At 37.3% G+C, this 12767-nt stretch overlaps 1 protein-coding gene across 10 annotated transcripts in view; it reads right to left on the reverse strand.

Annotated features, from left to right (window-relative positions):
• PTPRM (protein tyrosine phosphatase receptor type M) overlaps positions 1 to 12767 on the reverse strand; it is a 442681-nt gene that overhangs the window by 44869 nt on the left and 385045 nt on the right. For all 10 annotated transcript variants that reach the window (XM_077184309.1, XM_077184292.1, XM_077184295.1 and 7 more), the window contains 2 exons: positions 10550 to 10626; positions 7819 to 7855 (listed from right to left, as the gene is read on the reverse strand). In XM_077184309.1, coding sequence (XP_077040424.1) covers positions 7819 to 7855; positions 10550 to 10626 — 114 coding nt within the window. The remainder of the gene's footprint in view (positions 1 to 7818; positions 7856 to 10549; positions 10627 to 12767) is intronic.

The following is a 12767-nucleotide window of genomic DNA, read 5'->3' on the forward strand; positions in this document are numbered from 1 at the left end:
TGCTTGGAAAAAACTTCTGTCACAGTTTATTGTCCTGATAAGTATCTCATGGGTGAGACGTATCACTCACAATGTATTTTTATATTTAAGGTTAGAGAACATTGGTACTTTTATTTCTTCCTCACAGAAATAGTCAGTATCTAACAACTATTAGTCAGATCAAGATATGTACAAAAGTCATTAAAAACAGATGTTATTTGATATTTTAAATGGTATTTTTCTTTTCACTGTCAAGATAACTATGATTAAAAATCAAATCTATGTAACCAAAAACTCAGCACTATTATTTGTTATTTTTGGGGACCACCTGGTTATTTTTACCACTTTGAGTTGGAAAGGGCAATGTTAATGTTTTAATTCTGTTTTTTCATTATATTTTATGGGAGACTGCAGTATTTAATGTACACTGTGAACAAGGAATACCATTTTAACATGTCAAATGTATTTGTGCTCAGTATAGACACAATACATGAACATGCTTCCAACAGAATGAGATTTAGAAACAGCAGAGGGACTCTCCAGTCTACATCTGAATATGCAACTGCACGGAAGAATACAGATGGACAGGGAAAGAAATTAATCTAATAAGCCTGTATCTTTTTTTTTTCAAAGGCAGTGCTTCAAAATCACCTGGGCTGTCATGTGCATAGGTGGCCATATCAACACAGAGATTACAGTTGCCACCAAAGGATATAAAAGAGAGAAAAAATGACAGATTTCAAAGATTTGGATATGGTTACAAGACAAAAAACCAAATAAAAACAAAAAACAATCAACCAAAAACCACACAAACACGAAAAAAACCCAACTCGCCCAAAAAACTCAAACCATCCAAAACCACCAAAAAAACCAAAAAAAACACCCCACCCCAGTTTATTTGCTTCTTGATACATTTGTTTCTGAAATACATTTTGTTTTGTAAATTTGATACACTACTTTTTTTTTTTAATCTAGGAGATGAGAAGACCAAAAGCCTTCTTCCTCTAGACTGCTGAAGACCATCTGGTGAATAAACTTCACAGAAAAAAAGATACCCTGACTATGTGATTTTTCTGACAAACTGCGTTTCTTGGCCTTTTTTCTGCTTTAGCACTAGGCTTCACTGTGTGTTAACAGGTGTGTTAACAGGACTCTGTCTAGCACCTCTGGCTGCTAGGTACTCCCCCCACAAAGCCCAATTTATGACTGATTTTTTGTCAAAGATGGAAAACTTCTCATGACACATCAGCTTTTCATAATTTGCCTTCCTCTGAAATACAGACATGCAGGTGAATTTGTACAGCTGATGCTGTACACACCTTCCTTGAACAAAAAATGGATTCTAGTGCAATAATATAGGCAATTAGTAGTCAGAGCAACATGAATAGATGGTCACCTTTATAATGTTCTTTTCTGAAAGTGTTTGGTTCACAAGGACAGTGTGCTTAGCTCTTGAGTTTCAGAAAGATGACAATTTCCCTGTTTGCAGAATATATTTTAAGTTACATATTTTTGAAGAAGAAAAATATACTACTTTTCACACAATCTTCTATTTTCTGCATCACAACCAAGAAACATTTTCCTTTTGCTTTATTTGCCCCTAATTATTTACTGAAGACTCTCATTTCTCTCACTTCTTTATTCTGATATGCAAAGATCTGTTGTAACTTTTCTAGTCTGATTTTCACAACACAGAATCCAGACCAAGATCTTGTCTTTGAGACAGAGATCTATATATGCTCTGAAGTCCTTTATGTCTGATTTACTGCAGCTCAGTCTGTGTGAGGAAGAGGATAGGAAGAATTGCTTTTTCTTCCTCTGTGGCTTTGACCCTGGACTACAGAAAAATCATAATTTTCTCAAACTTGTTTCACAAGCCACATTGACAAGCAACTGAAAGAACAGCCTGCATGGGATTTCAAAATTTATATTGGCAAATAAATAAGAAATAATTATTTATAGAATATCTAGACCTTGTTTATATTGTCAGAGAACTTCAAAAGCTGTATGAAAGATGGACATGTATTACATGCAAAATGTAGACACGTGAAAAATACAAGTGCCTTCACCTACCAATGAACCTATCAGCAGTTTTCTAACACTGCTCCTATTTCACTTGATCTGTACACAAAGATCCAGGGAAATGAAACACTGCAAGAAATCTTATGTCAACTTTGTATCAGAAAACCATGCTAGCTCTGCATTTACAGCCTTCCACCTGAATGGGGTGTCTCATTCCCTGCACAAACAAAACTACCCCACAGCTGTTATGACAAAGACACAAAAATACAGAAATGATGAAAATGGTGAAAGACAGGTGCTCTGACAGCTATCACTAAATCTTCATACTACAAATGAAGAGGCAGAGAGAAACTGATATTCTCATGCACCACAAAGTAGTAACTTGTAAAAAGCATTGACTTTGATGATTACTAGTTTTTAGTACACTACACACTGTTTCTTTTTGTCTTCAACACCAGTAAAAATACAAATTTCTAACAGATACTCGAACATAATAGTAATCATGAGTCTTTGGTGGGTAATGGTAGCAAGTGAGCTAAGTTGAATTTACCATATGGCTTCACAATATCCCCTGTAGATGTCACTTTCCCATATAAAGGGTGTAATACCTCTGTTATGTGTTTAGGTAGGGGCAAAAAGTAACTTTTTCATTTGTCACCACTATTGCAAAACAGGTGAACTTGGTTCTATAAAGCCTCTCACCTTTCTAAAGGGGGGGCTGAGAATGGGCTCATATCTCTGACTGAAGACAGATGGCTTCAACCACCTTTCTAATGTTTTGAAGATTAAGAAGTAAAGAACAGCAGCAAAACCAGTTGAATCTTCAAGATTAATACAGGTACATATAATTCAATCATTTAGTATATATATCAGCAAAACAGCCTGGCTGTTTGCAGTCCCACATACTGCAAAACAATGACAGCATCTATGAAACTGAAAAATTGTGGACAACTATTTTGCCTTGCTGTTATTTAATTCTCCCTGAAGTAATTTCACATGTTATTATTCATCTGAAGGCTAAAAAAGTAGAAGAAAAAGTTTCTTTGTAAAGAGAAGTGTGGAGCTTCCACGCTGCTGTAGTTGTGACAACTATTTGCGACATAAAAACAAAAAACATGCCAAGGAAGTTAAGAGTATTGTTATTTAATGCACTATTTCTGCTTCAGATGCCTAAAAGGAAAGTTTCAGTTTGAAAGAAAATGTGGTTTTGTTTCTGAAAACCCTTATTAAAATGTTCACACAGCACACAGAGTTGTGTGCGGAAGAAAGACAAGTATTTTGCAGAAAAGAGAAGGAATATGAAAGGGGTTATTAGAGAGGCAACGTTATGCTGTTGGTAGTGAAGACTGTAAACATTTTCCTTGTAAATATTTATTTTCAAAAGTTTCTAACTTATACCTAAAACATCCTCCTGACTGAAACTTGGCTTGATGTCTGTCTCGTAATAAGCAATACAGAAAGCAATTTTGCATCTGCTTTACAACTGGATACAGAGGAAAAAAAAGAGGCTGAAAGGCTACACTGTGTCATTGTATCTAAAATTGTTTTATTTTCAAGAGTAACTTTTTACAGTCATTAAAATATGCTCTGAAGTATTTCCACAAAACATCTCAGATCCAGCTGCTCTGCATGCTGCAGAAAGCAGAGACAATCTGAACTGTGGGGAGCATTCAAAAGTCTGAGATGCACAAAAGAACATACTTTATATATAAAGACATGCAGCCTGCATGTGAGATATCTGCTGTTTCACACGACTGACCTGCTTGAAAACCTGCCCTGGTGGAAATGGCCATGAGTGATGCTGTAGAACTGTGCTAACATTCATTTGTCACTCATCATTTACAGCTGCTGGTGCTGTGGAGGAGGAAGCATCCAAAACCCTTGACAGAGACTCACTAAAAGAAGCTGCAACATAGCTCAGTAAACTATGTGAGCTTCAGGAGACACAGAACAAATAAGTACAAAGCCAATTATTTTTTCCTGCTCAGTAATCAAGGTGAGACATGCTAGATCAGAAGTCATGCAATAGTCAGAATATCCAGCACTGTGTGTAAGAATAAGCACTGTACAGATATTCAACCTAATGCTCTCACCGAAGGACCAGGTTAAAATTCATTGATTACCTAACTTCTGTAAAAAAATATCTCTTAGCTGCCAGTAAATTGAGCAGATCATACAAGAGCTCAATATTCTCCTATATAAAGAAGAATTATATCTATGGGAACAAGGGATATATAAAGCAAAATAATGAGTTTTAAATTGCACCAGCCTGCTGGCTCTGCATGACCCAATATGCTGGCTTTTGACGAGGGATTCTTTTTAATCATGGTGACTCAGGTGCAGAGCCCATCTGTTGATGCCAATTACATCAGATCACCAAAAGTCTTTATTAGCTGTAAATTCAGTCTACCACTCACATTATACTTATCACATAAAGGAAAATTGATATTAATTTAGTAATTGAAATTGCATACTCTGAATGCATTATTCTTAAAAGCTGAAGTAAAATAATTTTGGATATTTAGTTGAGAAAGCCTCCATTAAGAAATTCTTTTAAAAAACATTTCCATCCCTAATTCAAGGTAGCAGCAGGATGCTGTGAATGCCAAGGTGCAAAGCTACCAGTCTGCACGTCAGACTCTGGTTAGTATGGAAGACAGTAACACTTCAATAAACAGGTGATTAGGCAACTCCCAGCTCTGTTAAAAGCAGATTGGTAGTCTATTACAAACTGATTAAATTTGCCACTTCTTCACTTCAAACAATTATATTTGCTCATTAACACTTGATATGTTGAATGCAGCTTAAGAACATAGGAAAATTAAATATCAATCATTCTAACTCCTCAGAGATTTAAAACTGACTCACATAATGATATTTTCCTTCAAAGAACAATAGGCATGTGCACCTGTGAAAGCTGCTGTGGAGGAGAAAAGGGAAGATGAGAAAAGTTATTTAAAGATTGATGAAAAGTAGATATCAAGGGAATTAAGCATGCAGCTTAACTCTTGTGCTTCACTGATGTGCTTTTACATACCTGATGAAAGTGTGTTGTAAAACAGAGCATGAACATCGCTGGCCGCAGTGCGAGCTGTGGCACATGACATGCTTGTTACTAAGGCTGACCTAGAATAGAATCATAAAGTATCCTGGGACCTAAAAGGATCATCAAGTCCAACTCCTGGCCCTGCCAACATCAGCCCAAGAATCCCACCATGTGCGTGAGAACGTTTCCCAAATGCTCCTTGAACTCTGGAAAACTCGGCGCTGTGACCATTTCCCTGGAACATGCGGAGGCATAGACTGACATGTGAAACAAATGTGTTTCTTTCATAGTTAATGTTGAGTCCTAAAGAAATTCTGGAGATTATTCCCAGTTACTTTATCACTTTTGCAAAACACAGAGACTGCATCTTACTGGAAGTGTGCTTTGTCAGGAAGCCGGGATACTGGAGGGTAACACTAAGTAGTCTTTAAACAACTGCATCTATCAGGATGTGGCAGAGAACCATGAAAAGCAGAAGAGAATTTTTAACCCTATTGTGATGATGGGAAAGCTGAAATAGAGGAGGGAAAATAAACTTTCTCATGATTCTTCATCAGGTCACAGACAGAACCAGACAGAACACACAAACTTATGAGATCAGTGTTCTTCATTCCTACGAACTAGAGGTACAAACCTGCTTTCCAACCGACCTTAAAAAGTAAAATGTTAAAGATGTAAACCACAAAAACATCACAGCCAGATAATTTTGAGCTTGCTGTAAATTGCATGCTTAATTTAAATTAATTTAACATTATTCAGAGAATCTGTTTCTTACTCATTACACCATGGGAGGAAGGGGTTAGGCATTCCCATGTGCACTTAGCTGCACCTACACAGAAGACATTGATGTTACCCACCCCCAAAACTGACAGCTGCAACAGTCATATATCCTTTGCATCTTGGAAGTACATTAGTTTCTACTCCTCCTATTCTCTTTCTTGACTAGGTACTTCTTGACACCATATGAGGAAAAAATATGGCAAAGAAACTGTTGGGACTTGCTGGTGGATCTGGTAAACAGACCTTCTGCACATTATTCACATATAATTACATACTTGGTTTTAAGACCTGAAAGTACAAAACTTCAAGCTTGGTATTTGCTATTCAAGTATTATGATGATTGTGATAGAAATGATAATAAATTATAATAAACATTGTGATAAAACAGTATTTAAACTTTAGGTGGGAACCTATGAGAAAGATATCTGGGAGATCTTCTGGTTAACTTCCTGATGAAAACTTATTGCAAACTAGAAGTTAAAGGCCAACTGTTTATCTTTTTAGTTTAGGTTTCAATTAAAAGTGAAGAACAGTAACATCATTAGGTAAATGTTAAATGGAACAAACCATTTCTTCTTTGAAGAGGAGGGTGTAAAAGTCCAAAATGAATAAATCAAATGCTGCATTTTTGTTTCTGTCTTCCTATCTGGCTGAAACCATGACAGTGGCTTGTCTGTAGAGACTATGGGCTAAGGAACACGGTGGGTGGGCAGCAGAAGGGAAAGACGAAGCACATTTACATGGCTCATATTGTAAGATCACAAGTTCTGAAAGTATAAAACTCTGGTCTAGAAGTGTAATGTTGACTCTAGTGAAGTGGTTCTGGAAATAACATCTGTGCCCTGCCCCACTGTCATCTGACGTGAAGCAGCACCACATTTGAGACTGTGGAGAGCTGAGGTACAGCAAGATATAGATATGAAACCTCCCACTGGTTTAAGTGGGGACTGGAGGCAGCAGACTCTGGGAAACTTAAGAAACAACTTCAATCACAGCAAGATGCCTTATTTGACATGGTCAACATTTTATTTGCTTTGATTAAAAACCATTTAAAAAGTATGTGAGCTCTAAATCCAACACATGTTAAGATTATTCGGAGCATATTATACTCAGTACTCCAGCTGGGTCCCTTAAAAGGTTGAAATAACATCTGTGGGTGGACCTCAGCTTTCTCAAATCCACAAGTACATGCAGGAAGCTCTGTCACAGACTACCTATTACAAAAAAGATTCCCTCCAATCAGTGGAGGAGCAATCAAATTTTCACACACGCTATCGAAGCATAGGCAGGAGATTGGCATATTGTTCAATATTATGACTAAGTAGTCACAGAAGACTCATTCTTCCCATTTGTTCCAGCTCTGAACTTGACCAAAAAAATAAATAAGGACTGCATCAGAATGCAAAAATTATGTCTTGAAGACAAGTACAAACTGAAAATTAATTTGTGTGTTGATAAAAGAATAGGCTCTTTTTCTCAAGCAAGCATTTAAATGACGGCCTGTAAAACTGTCTCTGTAGAACCCTGTGATGAATCTTCCTGCCAGTGTTTGGATGTCTTTTGCTCCTCTACCAAAAGCTGCTAACTCAAGAGTTTTGTATTTTAAGGACCTGGAGCCTAGTTATCATTGAACAGTTAAGAGAACATACATTTTCCTGACACTGTTGTCTCTCTGAAGAGGTACAAAATATTTCTACCATGACTCATTTCTTTTTTCATGAGTAACAAAATGCTGAGTAACTTCTTTGAAAAAGGATGCATTTGGCTTTTTTACTCAAAACCTGTTTTAACACAAGGGTAAAGTACTGCTCACTTGAAATACCTGAAAATTTGGTAATAATTCAGTTTCCTTGCTTCTACCTAAGTGATTGAGCTGACTCTACTCTGGATATTGACTGTGGCAAGAATTCATGTTAGACAGAATAAACTACAATCCAAGTACCAAAACCTCTTAGCCTCACGTAACTGGAAGGAAAGGGTGAAAAACTTACCTTGTGTAGCAATGTAGTGATTTGGTCTATGATACCCCTAGAAAAATTGAAAGGAAAGAAAAAATCAGCAATTTGCACCTTGGCTATGTTCCTATGTGTGAAATGAGTGAAACTTCATTTAGGATAGTATTCAGTCAATGTCACAACAATACAAATAATATTAGATGCAAAAGATGTTCTCAGTTGGGGAAGGGCAAGTGAGAAGGGAAACAAAAGCAAATGTGTTTTCTACAAAATACTTAAGTTGCAGCCTTGTATATTAGGGGCCAGAAGTAATATGTTCTTTTGGTCCCCTGTTGGCTCTGCTGAGAATGAACAGCTTGAAATCCTCTCCAGCCCTTGCAGTTAACGGCATCAGGTGCTCACAGTGTCTGAGATATTCCTTCACCTATTGCTGTTGACTGCAAAGCCTATCCCTTTTTAAACAGTAAAAAAATGTCAGATTTGCATTCAGCGTGGGGAAGGCAGGAGGGCATGGTGTTCACTCTGACCATGGTGGTTTGTTTACGTTTTATTTCTCAACAGTATAAAGGACTATAAGTTCTTTAATTAAATCGTTTGGTATGAACATACTTTTCCAAGAAGAACATAATACAACTCTGATGACAAGAGCAACTTAATCACAAGTTGGCCAAGCAATAAGGACCAATACTCTATGCATTCTTTGCAACATGGAAAATGTTGCCAAAATTTAATTATAGCATTTTTATAGTATTTGAATTTCTGATGTGATGGGAGTGTCACCAAATGTTTAGATCATGCACCAGTATGCTGATCAATCCAGTTGTGGGTGTGTTAATATTTGAATAATAGTTATGATGCATTGTTAGTTATCAGCAGGAAGAACTTAAGGCTGTAGTACATATGCCATTGCGATTTCTTTGTGAAAGAGCAAGGGGAAATGCAGTCATACAAAGTGGGAAAGAATCAAAACAACTGAAGATACTTAACATATTACAGAAAGAATAACATGAGTTACGGAATGGGTTTTTTTCCTGCAATGTGTTACCTAATCCTCAGTGCCTGGGATCAAACACTTCCATATCCCAGTGAAAAAAAGCATGGGAAGAAATGCATCAGAACCATTGTGTCTGTGATGGTGCCATTCATCATTAACGTGCTATACTGACAGCATGACAACTGCAGTAATAACTGCATGCAAGAGCAAAATTAAAGCTGCTTCTGTACTAGAAAAACCTGTGTTTCTAGCAGAAACCTGACTAGCAAATTATAAACAAACATGCTGTGTTTTGTGGCAGTGTAGTCTTTGGAGGATGCCTGCAGTCCTCCAAGCTTTGCAATGAAGCCATCTGCTGAGGCTAGAAAGGGTCACATTCTCTCCATCCTTTTCTACTCCATAAACAACAACAAAAAAGTTTCTATGCAGATATCTCTCAGCATTTTATATGAAACTGTATAATCCAAATCTTTATTTCTCATATCTCATAACATTTTAGAGTAAGATCCAAATCTGACACAAGAACGTACTACCAGCCTAAAATGAGAACAATCCTGAATGGTGGAGAAAATGTGAAAGTGAATTCAGATCTAAGTCCCCAGTGTGAACTCTCTCCTTCCTTTCATGACAGATTACTCCCTTCAGAGATTAGTGTGGTGTTCAACTAAATATATTTCCATATGTGCCTTCATTACTTGGTGACTGTGCTATTCTTTCAAACAGCAAGGGACTGAGCAGAAATCTGAGCTTAGTCTAATGATTCTTGAATGTGCTTATAAACATCAGTAACAAGAGAAATCTTCAGAAAGTTCCCTCAGACTTCATATTGTTACAACTGAAGTACCTACTTTTCTTCTATAGCTCTAGTTCCTCCACATTCTGAGAAACAAATACCTGTTACATTCCTATTTCATACTAGTAATTAAATCTGAACTCCAAAATCTGACACCATTTTTCAAAGGAAAAAAAACCTGCTGAACAAGAAATCTTTAGCAGGCACAATTTCCTATGAAGCAGCAATTGTTTTACTTAGCCTAACATCCAGCACTCCATGTAAACAGTAAAATTACTAACTTTGCTATCCATAGACTTGTGGTTTTAGATAAAAAATATTGGCTTTTAAATGATTTTCAATTCTACTTTTGAGCTCAGTCTTTCAACCAGAAACACCTTGTCTCCTAAAGAATTTATTTTAATGTAAAACATTAAGTTAACATGATGCAGAATGAACAAAGAAGCCACTTTCAATAATTAAGCAGCCTACATATTTAATGAAATGTCTTGCTTGCATTAGAAATACTGGTTAACAGCTGCAGAATATACTTTGAAGGCGACTTAAAAGTGCAGAGATGACAAGAGACTGCAAATCTCTGCATTAGGCATTACGGAGTTTTGTCACATTAATATGCAAACAGCTTTCTTTTAAATGTGGAATGATGCCAAGCTGTTGACAGAAAGTGAAAATAACATTTTGCTAGCCCACATAAGCACCAGCAGGCAAAGTAGCCATACAGTGTTCCTGGCAAGGTTTCAGTCCAGTGGCAGTTGGAGAAAATGACTCATTTCATTCACTGATTGACAAATCTTTGAGGCTTTTCTCTTCCTTTAGTGCACACCTAGCTTCCAAAGGTAGCACCCCCCAGTGCTAAACAATGTTAGCAGCTGTTATTAGCTGTGGTATCTATTACAAATTGTGAATAATGTGAGAATAGTAAGAGTTCCCTCTTTGACTGAAGACAACATTAGGCTTGTTGCCTACATCAGGATACGCACATCGATATAATTCCCATTGATGTAATCAGAACTTGTTTCTCCTTCAATAGGCTGCAATCTCACTCGAGAATGATCATCTGAAAAGGGAACAATGGACAGGAAAAAGAAGTAATTAAAGACATATCCAGTAACACAGGCCTAATCAAAATATTCCTTTATAGTCAAACTAAAACCTTAGAAATTGCAAGTTCCTGCTTATTTTGTTGAACACGAAAACTGTATCTACATTTAATTCTCATTTCAGTCATTCACAGGCTTTCCAAATCCCCTCTGGTTTTCAGTATGAGTTTCTTAAATCTTATAATGTGAAACCCATTACAATTATCACTTTTCCCTTGACCCCCTGCTTTTGTCAACAAAATAACATTAAGTTGTCAAAGGTTTATTCATTTGGAAATGCTTCTGCCAGTACTGAGGAGGAGCTGAAGTCATTCAAGACATAATGCCACCTCAGAGTTTTTGAACTCGTTATCTTTTCAGTAAGAGAGAAAGCAAAACACAGTAATGGCAAAACCCAAGCAGTAAGACAATGGCTTTGTCACTGAATTTTGCTCCACTGCGGTCATCTGTAGCTATCCAGGACTGTGAAAACACTTCCAACTTCATTTTCTAAATTCCAATCCGAAACATCGTGGCATGAATTCATCTCATAACAGCTGCCTCTTCTTCTCTATGATATAGGAATTGCTAGAGGCTAGTTTCCACTCTGCACAAGAGTATCTGTAGGCTGGCAGGGCTCCTTCTTCTCGGAGACTTTGTAAGCTCCTCTTAAAACACAATTTGAGGGTAGGATCTCAAGGATGCAGAGATGGTAAGCAGCCACTCTATTGCTGCCTTGTTTATGAGGTACTCTTGCTAATTAGATTACCTGTGTATTATTGTTTTGCTGCCTGCCTGCTGAGCTAATATTACTTGCAGCTGATGTTAGACCTTCATGAGGGTCGTTATTTTGCTGTAAATGTAAATAATCATTAAAACACCCAAACCTGCCACCCGTGTTCTGAACAGCTAGTTCTGAAGCTTTAAAATTCCTAAAAGGCAGCAAATAAATGAAATAACCTAAGTGGCTTAAAAACCCAACTTCATTGTAAGTAGCATAATTTCGGCCCACATTATGGTGAGGGAAGACCAGGGCAAGTGCTTCTTAAAAGAGCGTAGTTTTAGAATTGCAAGTCAAGAGAGAAAGTGGTCGAGGTGAATTCTTCACCCCTTCCTCTTATGCTCCAAGTCTTAGGAAACAGAGATCTCAGAGCCTCATTTATTTCCCTGGGATTCCCTTGGGAGAGAGAAAGGGCGCACTACAACCCCAAACATAGTAAATCAGAAGGAATTAAAATTCCATCTCCAGGTTCCACACAGGTCTCACATTGCTATTTTCTTGGAATTATTTCATTCAACAGTCTTTAAGAATGAGGTTTTCAAACATGCTGAAATATTTGAATCAGTTATGTTAATCAGGTCAGCCTTTCAGCCTTTTTATTCACTTTTCCAAGAATAAAAACTTATGGAGCTGTGACTTCCCATCACATAACCCCTGCTTGTCTGACTCTACCAAGCTATGCTTATCCAAGTGTTTTGCTATTCTATGCTTAATTAAGCTATTTATCAGTTTCTTCAGAACAGCGGTTTGGCTCACAGGACCTTAATCCTAAAAATCCATCTTACTTAAGAAAGATACTAAGAAACTTTCTAAGCTCCAGCCATGCCTGCTGCTTTTACAGTTTTGGGACCTGATCCAACTTCTGCTAAATTCAGCAGACTCAGAAGTCAAGCTTGCTTGGACTCATGGTGTATCTTCATCTATATTTTCATGATTTTGTTGCCTTACAGGCATTCTCACCAGGACAGCTCAGGCTAGTAAAAATCTACACTTTTGCATTTCTTGAATTACAGAGGGCAAGGTTCAGTTGTCTAAGCACAAAACATCTCACGACACTTTATACAGCCACCAGGATATACTGCCTAGCTTTCAGCTGCCACTCTGGAATAACGTCTCTCATATTTACTGCGCTGCATTCGTTGGTCTTGCACAGATGTCCCAGGCCACCTGAAATGGCATCACAAGTCTGTATTTAGGTAACTGAAACCCCTATCTGATCACTTGCCTAGAAATGAGCTCCATATTGGACAAAACAAGCTTAGATTGCCCTCTAAGAAACATCTTTAAAATGTAACTTCCTGTTATTTGACTGATTTATACAATTGAATAATATGCAGT

The sequence above is a fragment of the Agelaius phoeniceus genome, chromosome 1 (assembly GCF_051311805.1).
Source record: "Agelaius phoeniceus isolate bAgePho1 chromosome 1, bAgePho1.hap1, whole genome shotgun sequence".
NCBI lineage: Eukaryota > Metazoa > Chordata > Aves > Passeriformes > Icteridae > Agelaius > Agelaius phoeniceus.